The sequence below is a fragment of the Neomonachus schauinslandi genome, chromosome 6 (genome assembly GCF_002201575.2).
Source record: "Neomonachus schauinslandi chromosome 6, ASM220157v2, whole genome shotgun sequence".
Classification (NCBI taxonomy): domain Eukaryota; kingdom Metazoa; phylum Chordata; class Mammalia; order Carnivora; family Phocidae; genus Neomonachus; species Neomonachus schauinslandi.
Window position 1 is genome coordinate 138415546 of NC_058408.1, and position 16313 is coordinate 138431858.

The following is a 16313-nucleotide window of genomic DNA, read 5'->3' on the forward strand; positions in this document are numbered from 1 at the left end:
TCTCGGCAGAGAAACCCCACAAGGAAGGACGAGGGCACTGTCAGCTTGCCTCGTTGGAACCCTCCGGGGCCTGGAGTGCGTCCGCAGGAACACCTGCCTCACGTCTGAAGGTCCCTCTGGGGCGGTGTTATTTTGGGGTGACAGTTCTCTCAACTCCAGCACTGGGTTTCTCTCAGAGGTCAACACAAGCCTCTCCGGGCCCCGAGTGGCCCCCCAGTCACGGCCAACACAAGAAGTTGGTGCTAGGGGAAGGCTGCCAATCACAGGGCCCTTGGGGCTTTCGCATCCATGCCGCAGGGACCCGCAAAGGAGCCGGAAATGCCAGCGCCAGAGTCCCAGCAGCCGCCGGGACAAGGGCGGCCTGATGCTCACTAGGACCTGGTCCCAGCCCCCCGACCGTGTCCGCAAAGTGCAGATTTCCAGAGCAAGTCAGCACCACCCAGCACTCAGTGCCTGTGACCCCGGCCTGGTGGGAGCCTCCCGCAGCAGGTGGTGGCCCAGAAGCTGCTGCCCCAGGTGGGTTATGGTAGGTGGCGATGCTTCTGCTGCCCAAGAGCTGAAGGCCCTGATCAGAATCAGATGCTGAATTCCGGAGAGGAAAGTTCCAGCTCAGAGCAGCCACCTCCCCTCCCCACACCCAGCCAGCAGCGCCTGAGACACACCAGAAAAACCATAGCATCACCCACTGGTTAGCGTGGCAGCTACGGGTCTGGCCTGGAGGGGCCACAACCCTCTCCCCAGTCCTGGGGCTGAAAGTGAGGGGAGCCTGCAACTGGGAGAACAGAACAGATACCTTCACTCTGCTGCAAAGAAGTGCTTCCGGCAGGCAGGCCGCAGAAGGGCCTGGAGACCAAGAACCTGCATTCAGAACTTGGCCCTGCTCCGTTCCAGAGGCGGGCCCTTGGTCGGCTCTTTTAACTGAGCCTCTGGTTCTTAATATGAAAAAGTGACAAATGTCACACCTCTAGACACATGGTGGGGAGGACCACGTTTGTGTGCACCAGGGCGGCTAGCTGCTCGGGCGTCAGCATAGTGGGGACACCAGGGCTTCAGGCTCAGGCCACCAAGGCTCACCCAGCCTGAGATGAAGCGTCTCTGCCAACTGTCCCCCAGCAGGAGGCCTTCATGCAGTGGGACACTGTGCCAACTGTCCCAACATTCCCCAACTGCCTACCAGCTGTGAGAGCAGCCCGAGGAGCCCTGCCACCTTCGGGGAGGCATGGACGGAGGGGGCCAGGCTGGGGTCGGGATGCCCTCGACAGGGACCTGAGACCACAGATCTGCCCCTGGATGGCATGCTAGGAGCTGGAGCTGAACCCAGGACTCTGCTGCCCATAGAAACCCTCCCCACTTCTTGACCCCAGGACCCTGCTACCTATAGAGATCCTTCCCATTTCTCGCCTCATACCTCTCAGGAAACCTCCCCGACCAGGTCCTAGACAGGAAAGAACTTGGGTTCAAATTCTGGTTCTGGCACTTTCTGTGTGTGCAACATTCAGACGCTATAAACCTGCCGATTCGTGGTTTCCTCACCCATTAAACATAAACACGGCTGCCCACCTCCCTGAATGCTGACCGAGCACGCCATGCATAGCCTTCGCCTGTCAAATAAGACCATCTCAGGAGACAGATTCGCAGTCTTTTAAACACCAGGAAACAAAGGGCCAGAGACCTTAAATGACTTGCTCAAGGTCAAAGAGCTAGTTCTGAACCCAGATCTGTGGGGTTCCTTAATTCATTCTGTCCACCCATCCACCCATGAACAAATACACGTGTATGGCCTACTGTGTGCAGACACAGGCCACGAAGCAGTAAACGAGAGACACTCTCCCTGTCCTGGGAAGCTTACTTCTAGTCTGGGAGGCAAATAATACAAAGACTGTTTTGACGGTGGCAAGTGCCATGGAGGGGTCATTGGCTATGGGGCGGACAGTAACTGGGGTAGGGACGGAGGTGTGATGTCTCGTGCGGTAGGTCAAGGAAAGCCTGTCAGTCTGAGAGGTGAGAAGCTGGCAGCCACGGGAGAGCCAGGGTCCAGAAAGCACCAAGTCCCTGAGGCAACACCGACCATGCGGTCCAATCCAGGAACAGGAGGCCAGTGAAGAGCAGGTGCACTGAGTCTGGAGATGCATCTGGGCCAGGCTGTGTAGACCGTATAGGCTGGGTTAAGGAACACGGATTTTTCCCCCTAAGTTCAAGGAAAGCCTTTGGCCGGTTTGAAGCAGGAAGTGCAAGGTGATATGATTTACATTTCTAGAAGTTCACTGTGGCCTGAGCTGGTGACCACAGCTAGACATGGCCCCCCTCACATGGTGCTGGATAGACCTCGGTAGCCTCCAACACATGGCGGCATTTGATGAAGGCTGCTAACTCCCTGCATCTCCCACTCCCATTAGCCTTAGTATCCTGAGTACTGTGGCCCTGGGCAAAGGATGTCACCTGAAGGCAGGCATCCTTTTGTTCTCTCTCTCCCAGTGCCTTGCCCCATGGCCTGCACACAGTAGGTGTGCACAAAGAAGGTGCACACAGTAGGTGCTCAGAAAATGCCAGCTACTTGGGGGACTGACTCCTGTGAAAACAACTGGAAGTTCACAGGGGCCCCAGTCAGGAAATCAGGGGTCTCGGATGAACACTTACAATCTTGGGTGGCGGGAGGTCTGGAAGACTCTTCTGAGGGGCCGAAGAGTGCTGGCCAGGCTCCCCGTTGGTCAGTGGGTTCTGCTCCTCGGCTGCTGTGGGCAGCAAACAAGAGAAAGCTTTGGTGAGGGGTGCCCAGCCTCACGGCAGCGCCCATTATCCCGGAATGTCTGGTCACATGGACCATGAGATCTATTTGAGCAGGTGTTAATTACCCAGGCGGGCGGTCCCAGGGAAAACCCAATGTGGTTTTCCCTCCCAGAATAGGGTGCATGTGGTGCCTCAGCCATGGGCAGATTCCTCAGAAGGAACGGGTTTGGGGTTTCTGGCAGGCTCCGCACCCTCTCTTCCACTTGCCCTGTGCCAAAAATGGCCCAGCCGCGGAGCGTTAGCGAGCGGAGAAGCTGCCCTGTGGTCGTTATATTGAGCAGTGCCCAGCACCGACCCTGTGATTCCAGCTCCTTCCATCCCAGTTTCCCCAGAAGGCAAACGACCCTGGGCACAGGGGCAGCTTGCATTGGGTCACTTCTGCTGGGTCCCAGGCTTGGCAGTGGAACGGGAGGTGCCGAAGCCCCACTGGACAACTCGGCCACCAGCCCTCCGTGTGCTTTTTTTTTTTTTTTTTAAGATTTTATTTATTTATTTGACACACAGAGAGAGACAGCGAGAGAGGGAACACAAGTAGGGGGAGTGGGAGAGGGAGAAGCAGGCTTCCTGCCCAGCAGAGAGCCCGATGTGGGGCTCGATCCCAGGACCCTGGGATTATGACCCGAGCCGAAGGCAGACGCCCAACGACTGAGCCACCCAGGCGCCCCCCTCCGTGTGCTTTTAAGGAAAAGGCTCCGGAGGCTCTTCTGAGCCTGACCGTTTCAGCCAGCGGCCCAGCCAGCCCCAGGACAGACAGACTCAGATGGATCTGGCCTCGGGGCTTTGGTGGCTGGGATCCTGAGGCCAAGCCTTGAACAGGACCGAGTGCCTTGGAGCACTGCATCCCCACCTCTTGCTAAGCCTCTGCATTTTGGCCACAGGCTGGGGAGTTTGGAGATGAGGCTTCTAAATCCCTCTCCTCTGCAACTAGGCAGCTCTGCAAACCTCTGGGCCTCCCTGAGGTCCTGACAGACCCACTCCTGAAGGTTTTCAGAGAAAAGGAGACAGAACAGAGCAGAAGAGGAAGACATCATGGAAGACACAGTATGTCCTTCTGATATAAGGTACAATGTTCTGCCAAGAAAGCACCGTTGAGCAAAACTTTTGAATATTAAGGCAGGTGCTAACATCAGCATTTCCATCCTCTATTACCGCCCCTCCCACCGACACACATAAAATCCAGACTTCTATCAAAAGATATAAAGCTGGGGCGTGGAATCAGCACCATACAACAGCTGTTTCCCTAGAACATCTGACTATGATTTCCTACTCCCGGGATGATGCTGGGGAAAGCGGAGAGACTTTAGGGCCAGATTCCTTATCCACGAAGGGGACATGAGACCTTTAAGAGGCAAGGAGGTGGCTTGATGAAATATCCCAAAATACATCAACCCAAAATACTATCAGCCAAAATGTGAGTGCCAGAAATAACTCCACTGGGCTGTCTGGTGCTGGCTGGGAGGAAGGGCGGGGGGGGATGGGACCAAAGCTGATGCCTGCCCCTCCCAGAAGCTGGTCGAGCCATCAGCAGGGCTCTCCTGTACCTTTGTCTTGGGACTCCGCATTCTGTTGCTTGTTGACGGTCACTTTGTTCATATAAATGTACTCCTCGTCAGAATCTGCAGAGGGAGGTTGGAAGACAAAGGTTTCACGTGATTCCACAATGGGAAATGGTTTCTAGAGAGAAACAGTGTCCCCCGAGACACTGTCATTAGCCAGGGTTCCAGTAAAAGCATACATTTTGACTTGACTGAAAGAGTCCATTATAGAGTTGACAAATTTCCAAAAACAGAAATGCCAAGTTGCTGACTGTTAGTTTCCTAGCTTGGGGGTGGGGGGGTAGGGCGAGGGAAAAGACAGGTATAGGAGGATAGCTTCAGGATTAAAAGTCTTCACTGGAAAGGCACCTGCACCTCGAAGATCTGCCCCATATTCCACCAAGCAGATTTCTCTACGTTTCCTAGCATTTCACTTAAATTGTAAAGTATTTCTGGTGATTTTGTTTATTCATCTGAAAGAGAGAGAGAGAACACGAGCAGGGGGAGAGGCAGAGGCAGAGGGAGAAGCAGACTCCCTGCTGAGCCGGAAGCCCCACGTGGGGCTTGATTCCAGGACCTGGAGATCACGACCTGAGTCGAAGGCAGATGCTTAACCATCTGAGCCACCCAGGTGCCCCTAAATAAAGAAATCTTAAAAAAAAAAAAGAAAAAAGAAAATAAATTGTAAAATATTTCATATCCATCATTCTCACCCTAGTCTGAGTTACTTGCTTGGGCTCATCAGAGTGATGTCTCTGTAAGGTAGGTCATACTGGGGATCTGGAAATTTAGTTCCCATGCCATTGTGGGGGCCTGAGCCCCCCAAATCGTGAGCTCTGGGTTTGGAGGGGTGAGTATGCTGGGAATTGAAAGTGGAGCCCTGCCTGGCACCTGCTCTACCCTGTAGACTGCACCTTACAGCAGCATAGCCCTTCCCTCTTTTAAAATCTTTTTTTTTTTTTTTTAAGATTTTATTTATTCATTTGACAGAGAGACAGAGAGAGAGAGAGAGAGAGAGAGAGAGCATGCACAAGCAGGGTTAGGGGCGGAGGGAGAGGGAGAAGCAGACTCAGCCAAAGGCAGACACTTAACCGACTGAGCCACCCACACGCCCCTAAAATCATTTCTGTGTAGGCTACCTTTCCAGCACCTGTCTGGGCAGAGAAATGTTAGTCTCCCAACACTGCTCAGCTTCTTAAGCTCCAAAGACCGTTTCTTCAGAAGACTGCAGAGGAAGCTCACCCTAATGCTCCTCCTGCATTTCTTTTTCGCCCCTTAATTTGCACTTCCTAGCAACATGTGGCTCCACTGGTTGGAGACTGTTACCCAGCGAGGGGGCCCACTCGAACCCAGGTAAAGGAGGCAGTTCAGTGTCAGGCCTGCGCCACAGACTGCCCAGCCTCCAGCCCAAAGGCCTGCAAAAACAGAGCCCTGAAGACCCACAAGAGCACGGGGAGGACGCAGCCAGAGGGGTCTTCTGCCCTCGGCCTGTGGGATCACCACCCCAGTGCCCGGCCCTGCCAGGACCCGTCAGCAACATCACCTCATCCCGCAGCAGTTCATGGGAGGGAACTATGAGGTCTAATGTAGTTAGCTACAACTGGTATCCTCCCACTGAGTGAGAGCCAGAGGGGCCGGGTCAGTACCTTCTCCAGAGGAGAGCACACAAGAAGAGTGCCCTGCAGGGGCGGGCAGCAAGCTCTGCCATTCATCGTGTAATTCTGAGCAAAACAGCTACCCCACGTGCCTTGTCTGCCTAGCATGGGAAACAACTGTGATGCACATTGCCTGTTTTTACCAAACTCTTAAGTTTCCAAGGGCCCAAAACTCAAATATTAAGGAAGTTGAAAAAGTTAACCCGATAACTAACAAAGATTAAAAACGACAGCCTAAACCATGGGGAATGGCTCAAAGGCTCGATAATGGGAAAAGTTGAAAAAAACATCACACATCAACATGCATAACAACAGTCACCTTTAAAAATAGATGGATTACTAGAGAGTGTGTAAATTGGCACAGGCATTTTGGAAGAGATTTTGGAGGATAATTTAAGTGTTCATATTCTTTTTTTCTTTTTTCCAAGTGTTCATCGTCTTTAACCCAGCATTTCCACTGCCAGAAATTTGTCCTAAAGATAAACTTGGAAGAGATTTTGGAGGATAATTTAAGTGTTCGTATTCTTTTTTTTTTTTTTCAAGTGTTCATCGTCTTTAACCCAGCATTTCCACTGCCAGAAATTTGTCCTAAAGATAAACATAAAATTTTGTAAACAAAATTTTGAGGATGTTTACTGTAAGGTTGTATGAGGTTTTGTTTTTTTTTTTTAAAGATTTTATTTATTTGAGAGAGAAGGACAGAGAGCATAAGTGAGGGGGTGGGGCAGAGGGAGAGGGAGAAACAGACTCCCCGCTGAGCAGGGAGCCGGATGTGGGGCTCGATCCCAGGACCCGGAGATCATGACCTGAGCTGAAGGCAGATGCCCAATCAGCTGAGCTATCCAGGTGCCCCGTATAAGGTTTTTTTTTTTTAAATTACAAAACCTAATGCCACTAATCACTGTTGATCCATCCGTGGATACTACCGAACTGTGAAAAATAACAAAGTAGCTCTATGTCCACTATTACAGAGATATCTAAAACTTACAGTTGAATCATGTTTCAGAATAGCAAAAAAAGAAAAAGTAGGGGAACTGTCAGCACATGGAAATGTGCACAGGCAGCAATTCTAAATGTAAAAATAACGTAAAGCAGAATACAGAGGCAAACCACGACTACATGAAAATATTCAGATGATGCCGATAAAGATCAAAATAGGGACTGAAGGAATGTAAATAGCACAATGTTCATCTTATGTTCATTTATTTTTTTCTTACTGTTGACTAAGCCCACGCTCCTGTAAAAAGGAAAAAGAAAAAGACAAGACATTATTGTCATTGTTTTAACTGTTAGATTCTGGGCAGGTGCTTCCTCCCCAAGATGGCAGCTTGTAAACTGCAGAGAAAATGAGCACCACCAGCCACTTCCCAAGGCTGCGATTCCCGCCTTGGGCACTCTGCTGCAGGCCATGGTTGGTCAGGCTTTGATTCTCAGGGTGCTACTTCAGGACCATCTAGGTTGGTAAGTAAGAGGCTCCCAGAACCGTCTGCAGTCCTGGGAAATGCCCAGTGAACTTGGCCCTATAATGGGAGGCTGCTGAGCTGTCCCGTGCCTGGGAGGCAGGAGCCTTGGGTTGGAGAATTTTCTATCATTCTCTCATTCATTTTCAGAAGTGCACGGAGCACCCGGCACCATGCGAGGTGCTGGGGATACAGCACTGAACGAAATAGAAGACACCGTCTCTACCTTTATCAGCCCAACATTGGTGGGGGAAACAGAGGCCCATGGGATGGTTAACACAAGCATGTGGGGAATAACAACACAGGTATGGTTAGAAGGAGAGCTCAGCGTGCTCTGAGTAAGTGTGTGGCTCCTGGGGAATGACCCCTGTGTGCAGGGCGTGGTCTGGATGGGAGTAGGGAGGAGGGACAGGGACCTCTTTGCTACAGTCGGATAGACAGAACATCAGCAGCCTTTCCCATCCGAGGGGCACCCCTCCCCCCCGGCCGACACTTTCCCAGAGTTTCTGAGCAGGGCCCTGGGAGACCCATGGCCCTCTCAGGTGAAAACAGGGAACAAATAACAGGCTCCTGAGAAACAAACCTCAAACCCTGCCTTGACCTCACCATCCAGATGAAAGGCAAAGAGAAGAGAAAATCCTCGTTGCGCTCATACAATAAAAGATCAGAAAACCCAAATGGACAATTTGAAAAGGGTAAACACACATACACACACGCTCTCTCTCATACTCTGCCCAAAATGTGTGGGAGTAAACAACAGCTCAGCCAATGCAGACCACAGACTATCTCAAAATGATCAGCCTGCCTCCACCGACAAGTGCCATCAAGCTGAGCTAATTTTCTGGAACATAGACAGGAAGACGGGCCTGGGAGACTGAGAAGGAAGACAAATGCTTTGATTTCAGGGGGGCTTTGGATTCTGTCCTGGGTAGCGCCATTACTGCTGGTGCAGGTGAATCTGGAACGCGGGGTGATGCGGGGGGTAGAGCGGTGAGGGCCGCCTGCTCCCGCCCGAGCCCTGGCTTTGCCACTCACAGCCGTGTGCCTTGAAGAAGCGACTCTCCAAATCCTCCACACTCTTGTTGAGAAGATGAGGACAACATCTCTCTCGCTGACTTGGGATGGGAACTAGGTGGCATCATCCGCCTCCTACGTTAGGCCCCGTGCCAGGACAGAGGATGTGCACAAAAGCTGTCAGCTGCTGCTTTAAGCACTGTGCTGGCGAAGGGAGCACGGAGAGGACCAGAATGGACGCCAGCCTTGAGAACAGGAGGGGCAGCCACGGGTCGCGGTAAGGCTGTGCACGCACTTCCGGTGGTCTGAGTGGTGCACTGTGGGCAATTCACGTTGGGGCGCCTCCTGCAAGCCGCGGACACCGAGGGTGGGGGGAGGGCCTGACTTTATCAGCACAGAACATGCAAAGATCTGGGGTGAAACAAAGCTCATCCTACAGGAAGCTACCCAGCACATGAACCCAAAGAGGGACCCCACCCAGGGGGCCCGGAGAGAGTGATCAGAACCAAGAACCAGGGGTCAGAGCCCATCCCATGGGTCTTCCAGTTCCCAATGGAGGTGCTGTCTAGCATTAAACATCCCACGTCGGAGCACATCCAAACGGTCAGTCGGGGAGTGTGCTTCTTAAAGAGTTGGACTCATAGATCCTGCCTCGGGGTGACTCATCTCTGACTCACCCGCTTGGTCATGTGCATTTCCCACCTAGCCTTCCCACCTCTGATGCGCTGCTGACCAGCCATGGAGCCGGGAGGAGCCTGGGAACCCCAGGGTGGCCGGGAGAACGGCAAAGGCCCCAAATGGGCTCCAGGAAAACGCCTCTCACGGAAGGCTAAGAGAGCCAGCTCGTCCCGCAGAAGACAAGGCTGCCAGGCAGACAGCACATGCCTCAGCGTTAGGACTTCTGTCTCACTCAGAGAATAAAAACTAGTTTCAAAGGGAACAAAGAAAAGGAAAAGCGACCCTGAAACGTAGCACAGTGGGTCCAGGTTGGACGTGAGGGAGAATTTCCTGGCGGCAAGGGCTGCAGACGACCAACTTCCCTCCTCGGGATGCATTTCAGCTGCTCCTGCCGCCAGGCAGAGGGATCGGATGCCCTCCTATGGTCTCTCACTGTCCCAAAATATCACTTCCACTTCTCAGACATCCGACATAAAAATAGACTCAACTAAACTGTCAGGACTTCACAAGAAGGCTTTTTTTAAAAAAGAAAATCTGAGTGTACTGGAAATGGAACCATATGCCCGCAAGAAGGCTTGTGCAAGGACGTTCAAAGCAGCCTTATTACTCATCACAGCCCAAACCCGTGAACACCACGCATGCATGGTGGGAGAAATCAGAACAATGGTTACCTTGGCGGGGGGGCGGGGGGAGGAATTTGCTGGGAAGGGGCAAGAAAGAACTTTCTGGAATGATAAAAACGTTCTCTGTCTTGTTTTGGGTGGTAGGTACACAGGTGTATACTACTGTCAAAACTCACTGAATTGAATGCTTAAGATCTACGTACTTGAGTGTATATAAAATCTCCCTCAATAAGGATAGGAAAAAAAAAAAACCCTATGCACTCAAGAGTTCTGTGAACTACAAGCTTTAAAACTACATTTTCCTTTGGGCCACGGGGCAAGTGATTTCAACTCTCCAGACCTCATCTGTAACAACAGCACCAACCTCAGAGGGGTGACTTGAAGATGAAACAAGTTAATACGCGTGCAGGTAGGAAATGCACAATTAAGCGTTGGCTCTTATTCGAACTGTTTACTAGCCCTTCTCTCCTTTGAACGAGTAAGGAAAAGTGCTTCAAAAACACTTTAAAACCACACTCAGGGCTGCCGTGCTGAGTGTTCAGAGATGTCTGGGGCTCACATCCAGGTCACATCACTCCTGCACTATCGTGATGGGATGAGCTGCGTTCCCCTCCCCCACCGCCCAAATTCATCTACAAAGCCCTCGCCCTGGATACCTCAGAATGTGACTCTGGTAGGAGAAAGGGTCATTAAAGAGGTAATCAACATTAAAGGAGGCCACCAGGGTGGGCCCCGATCCAACATGACCGGTATTCTTGTACGAAGAGGAGATTTGGACACGCACACAGAGGGAAGATGGTGTGAAGACCCAGACAGAAGGCAGCCATCTATAGCCAGAGAGGGAGGCCCCTGAAGGAAGCCACCCTGCCCAAAGCCTTGATCTCAGATTTCTGGCCTCCAGAACACTGAGAAAACAAATTTCTATTCTTTAAGCCACCCCGTCGGGGGGACTTTGTTGTGGCAGCCCGAGCGTGACTATCTTTCTGTTCCCATGCGGACCTCTCTGAGGCCCCCGGGCCACACTTACTGCTGCTTTTGGTGTAAAGCCGGAGGAGCTCAGCCAGGCTGCTCTTCTTCACCACAGCTGTGCTGCTCAGGTTCTCCTGGTCGAGAATCTTGAGGAAGTCATCCAGCTCTGTCAACAGCTGCTCCAGGGCTAGACACAGAAAAGAGAAGAACCCTTTATAGTCACTGCCTTCCCTCCAAAGGGCCAGCTCAGATACACCTCCAGATCCTGCATCACCTCACCATGGGCCCTGTGGTCCTGAGGGGGAGGGAGCGGGGGAAGGCCTGGAAGCACCTGGGGGCCCAGCCAAAAGGTGGGATTCCCGGGGAGAGGAAAACAGGCCTTTGGTTTTGAGATGGATAACCTTGGCTGAACCTGCGGGTCTACCATTCGCTAGAGTGACAGTGGCCAGACAGCCCAGTAGAGCCCATCAAGCCATGAGAGTCTGGAGACAGGATTGCTTCCTTGACCAAAAGTCAATCAGGACAGCTCAGGGTCTGGAGAACCCGAACACAGATCAAACCTATAACCATCAAAAGAAATGCTGTGGTTGACCCAATCGTTCATCCTTTCCCCAAGGACAAGGAAACAGAGTCACTCCAAGGTGATTCAACAGTGATTATGCTGCCCCTGCAGAAATATGGACGACCCATCAGAAGCCACGGCTGGGCAAACAGAAAAATAAAACCTTCCTGAGTTTCTTCAGTAAATAAGCCACCTCAACTGAAACTGAGTCCAGCATCACTCCCAAGCTGGCTAAGGGCTCTGGTCCCATGGATTCAAGGTATCAAATTGGCTCCACCATTGTAGAAGTGCTTGTCAGTTTCTCACTGGAACCACCTTGCAGAGATGCTAGTGCAGAGGACAACAGTGTAGATGCAGGGCATTCACCACTGCTGTTGTTGCTGTTGGGTTTTTTTGTTTTGTTTTGTTTTTTGGGTTTTTTTTAAAGATTTTATTTATTGGAGCACCTGGGTGGCTCAGTCGTTGGGCGTCTGCCTTTGGCTCAGGTTATGATCCCAGAATTCTGGGATCGAGCCCCACATCGGGCTCCCTGTGCAGCGGGAAGCCTGCTTCTCCCTCTCCCACTCCCCCTGCTTCTGTTCCCTCTCTCGCTGTGTCTCTCTCTCTGTCAAATAAATAAAATCTTAAAAAAAAAAAGATTTTATTTATTTATTTGAGAGAGGGAGAGCAAGAGACAGAGCACAAGAAGGGGGGAGAGAGAAGCAGACTCCCCACTGAGCAGGGAGTCCGACGCAGGGCTCGATCCTAGGACCCTGGGATCATGACCTGAGCCAAAGGCAGACACTTAACCGACTGAGCCACCCAGGCGCCCCTGTTGTTGCTATTTGTGATCTAATCTCTACTAAGAATAGGATGCTGCATTTGCTGATGGGGTCATCATCTTGGCTCTGCTGCCCACCTGGCTCTCCAGAACATGCTCAGGAATGGCAGCCAGCTCCTTGAGGTTCTGTACTGTGCTTTCCAACCCTGGCTGCATGGGGTCACTTGGAGAGCTTTAAAAAAAAATCCTGATACCCAAGCCACGCCCTAGATTGATGATATCAGAATCTCTGGGAGTAGAACCCAGGAGTCAGTCAGTAGTTTTTTTTTTTTTTAAAGATTTATTTATTTGAGAGAGACAGACAGACAGAATAGGGGTAAAGGGAGAGAGAATCCCAAGTAGACTCCACACAGAGTGCGGAGCCTGATGTGGGGCTCGATCTCACCACCCTGAGATCAGGACCTGAGCGGAAACTAAGAGTCGGATGCTTAACCGACTGCGCCACCCAGGCGCCCCAGGAATCAGTAGTTCGTGAGCCTCCTCGGGTGATTCCAGCGTGCAGCCAACACTGAGAACTGTGGGTCTAGATGCAGTGCCAGAGCCACACCTGAGGGCCCTGCTCCCGAAGACAGCAGAGGCAAGAAGCCCTGACTTGTCCCGTACCACCTGCTGTGGGAACGCTGAGCAGTCACACAATCTCTCCAAGCTCATTTCCTCACCTGGGAAGTGGAGAAGGCCATGTAGGCCCTGCCCATTTCACAAAGTTATAAACACAAATGACAAAATCTATTAGCTCAATGAGAAGACCACATGTGTCCTACACCTTTGGCACCTACACTGTGTTGAATGAATGTTTATGGAATGAATGAATAAATGAATGACTTCATTAGGCACCTGCTAGTTCACAAGTTGAAGAGCTAAGCATGGTTATGCCCATTTTGTAGACAGGGGTCTGAGGGCCCAGAGAAGGCCCAGAAGGTCCCACGTGGCTCATGGTGGAGAGCTCGCCTGCTGTCTGACTCTTAAGGCTGAGCTCCTGGCAACCCCCGTTGGGGTGGATGTCTCACTGGATGTCTCCATCCATGTAGGGCATTCTTCCAAAATCCCCCAAAAGCCAGCTCCCTAGAATTGAACAAGAGCCCCAGATTATCCCCCTACCCCCTTCATTAGAAAAAGAAGCCCTCAGGCTCTCCTGGTTCTAAGGGAGAGCCCAGCGGCCTCTTTCTGTTCAAACACCTCCTTGGACCTCATTTTGGTAGTAGCCTTTGAACCCCATTGCTACAAAATCAAACTCCCTGGAATGAATGTTGCCATCGCTTGTGAGAGAGCTGGAGGAAGGGAAGGGGGTGAGGATTTGCTTGCTTCAGAGGAGGGCAGTGCCAGCCCATGTGACTATCCGATCGAACACAGGGGTCAGCCAGCTCACCCACATGCCTCGCGTCATGAGAGCACTCTCTTCCTGGCAGGGGTACCCCTAAAGGAAACTCCAGTTTGCCAAAGCCGGAGAAGCAGCAGAGAACCCTCCACTCTCCCTCTCAGGGTCCTGGTAAAGGATAAAGAACGAAGCAAGCTCCACGGAGGTCTAGGTGTCCACTCCTCTGTGGCTTGTCAAAGGCCAAGTGAAGGTAAAATGCAGCGAGCAGCTCAGAGGCTGCATGCGGTCAGTGGTGGCTTGGCTCCCAGGCCTGGAGGCGGGTTGGAAGGTGGCCCTCGTCTCTGCCAGTGATGAGATGGATAGATGGGTGAGTGAGAGCCAAGATGACGCAAGAAGGAAGCCACGTTTGGGCAGTTCTGCCTGGGAAAGGGCCCTGGGCCAACAGTAGAGTCTCTTGCCCTATTCTCAGTATTGGGAAGAGCGGGTTTCCAAGAAGCCAATGGCTTTTGCCTGGTCTACTTAAAACCAGACTCTTAATGGAGTGGGATTTGAAAGGGCACCAGCAAGAGCTCCCAAAGCCCACCAATCAAGACCATGGGACCCCAGGATGTGCCCAGCACTTAGCTGGGCCCTCGGCCTCAACCAACCAGGAAATTAAAATGGAGATCAGGACAGGGTGGTTCTTGCCTTGTGCAAGCTCAGAGGCAGAACAAGACCAGCCCAAGGGAAGAGATTTACAGACCAAGGCAAACCACCAAAAATTCACACCAAAAAGAGTGAGAGGAGATCAGACAAGAATCCTAGGCCTGGAAGGCTTCTGGGAAGAGGTGCAGTAGGGTAAGGCCTTATGTTGTTTTTGTTTGGTTTTGAGTATTTTTTTGAACAGCTATTCATGACTTTCCTGTTGGCTGCAGGAACTCGACAGGCTAAAAAGCAGTGAGTTTAAAGAAGTCGAAGCAGGGAAAACAAAGGATAAATCTGAGGAAATGACACCGAGCCTTGAACTCGGCTACAGGGGATGTGGAAAAGTGAATGGGCCTTGCAAAGCAGCTAGGACCTCAAGCTGTGCTTTTCCTGACCTTCTGAACCCTTCCAGGCTGTTACTGCTACTTCCGCTTACAAAAAAGAAAAAAGCACGAAAACTCCAGTGTCTCTTCAGTTTCACATCCTCAGCTATTCCCCAAAGCTGCCTGATTCCTGGAAAACAGCTTTAGTTTATTTTCAAACAAGCAAATATGTACTGGGCCAAAGGGTAAAGAGTGTCGTGCCTACTTCTGGGGAGACAAAGTTGACGCAGATGGGGTCCCCCAGCCTCTCCAGGAGCTCCATGTCTGGGGACGGGGGCCCAGTGAATACGCAGGGTGAGCAGAGAAGTGATTCAGGAATGTGTCCAAGGATCAGGAAGGTGCCACGAGACAAACTCGGGGCTTATCTGCAAGAGGAATTTATAAGCTGGCCACTGAGGATGAATAGGAGTTTCCTGGGAAGAGGCAGAGGCATTTTAGGAAAAGGGAAAGAGATGTTCAGACAACTCAAGAACTGAAAGCACACGGGGTATTCGAGAAACCACAGGTCTCTCTGTACATCGAGGAACACGGGGCATGGGGGGCAGGCAGATGGCCCATGGCGGGGCGGATGGTGGGCTCCAAGGCCAGAACTGTGACATTAGATCAGGCAGGCAGACCATAAAGTCTTGATTTGCTTTGCTGAGTCCATGCTTTATCCCACAGGACCTCTAGGCAATGCCGTGGGAGGGCCATGCACAAGGTTCTTCCAACAGCCTGGAGATCGAATAACTCTGCCAACAGTAGGGAGGACAATGGAAGCGGACCATGGGACCAGGAGGGGAAGCAAGGGCGGGCAAGGGACCATTATTAGTGCAGATGAGAATGACAAGGGTGTGACCTAATCATGGCATCCAGGGACCACACAGGACGCTGCATCCCACCACTCCCAATTCTCCCAACCACCCTGCAAGCACACGGCATGGGAACAGGCTCTTGAGGCCCATATCCGCAGTTAGTAGTGGCCCTGGGGCTCAAATCCAAGTACGCCCAATCCCTCGGCTGGAGCCATTCCCAAGAAGTCAGGGAGGTTTATCTGGATCATGACCTCTGTCTCCTGTTCCACCATGCTTGGCAAAGCAACAGTGGGGGGCTCTAGGTGAGTAGTATGCAGAGGCAAGGGGATAATTCCATGAGATGCAGGGACTTAAGATGCCCTGGGTGACGGAGAACTGCAGAATGCCATCAGACACAGGCCTGTGGCCCTGTGGGAACCGATAGGCCAGGCAGACGGGTGGTGGTAGTGGGGAGCATCAAGAAAGCAGAGACACCCCCCATTCTTCCTCTTGAAACAGCTGTGCTAGGTGAAGGGTAAGCACCAGAGTTGAAGAAACACAGGACCAGGACCCCAAGTCACAAAGCTGGGATGTCCTTTCTGTCCCTCTCTAGCTCTGCATCCAGAGCAGCCCACGACCAGCAGCAATCAGCTTCTGCCTCCTGACATTTCTCCCTGCCAAAGCCAGTTCACAGGCATCTCCATGTGAGCCTGGTCTGTATTCCCAGCTGGGCAGGAGCGCTTCCCGGTCAAGGGTCAGCCTTTGCAGAAATGTCTGGGGCTCTGACAAGGTGCTAAGCGCAGCAGAGACCAGGGATTCTCCTGTGGTCGTACAGGCCACAGCTCCAGACTCTCGGAAATAACAATCAACAAAAGCAGGGCCCTCATTTGTGCCAACCTGGTGACATTTTTCGGCCCTCAGAGCTCGGAGGAATGTGGCCATTTCATTGAGCCTCTGGAAGGCACCCATCCCATTTCCCCCCCCCCCCCCCCCCCCCCCCCCCCCCCCCGCCCCCCTTCCCCGTCCCCCTCTGCCCCCCACCCCCCCGACGCACC

At 52.1% G+C, this 16313-nt stretch overlaps 1 protein-coding gene across 8 annotated transcripts in view; it reads right to left on the reverse strand.

The window, feature by feature from the left end:
* Window positions 1-16313, reverse strand: part of AFAP1L2 (actin filament associated protein 1 like 2) — a 108137-nt gene that overhangs the window by 38853 nt on the left and 52971 nt on the right. For all 8 annotated transcript variants that reach the window (XM_021700214.1, XM_021700213.1, XM_021700212.1 and 5 more), the window contains exons 2-4: window positions 10780-10908; window positions 4329-4403; window positions 2638-2732 (exon numbers count right to left, since the gene is read on the reverse strand). In XM_021700214.1, the coding sequence (XP_021555889.1) occupies window positions 2638-2732; window positions 4329-4403; window positions 10780-10908 (299 nt within the window). The remainder of the gene's footprint in view (window positions 1-2637; window positions 2733-4328; window positions 4404-10779; window positions 10909-16313) is intronic.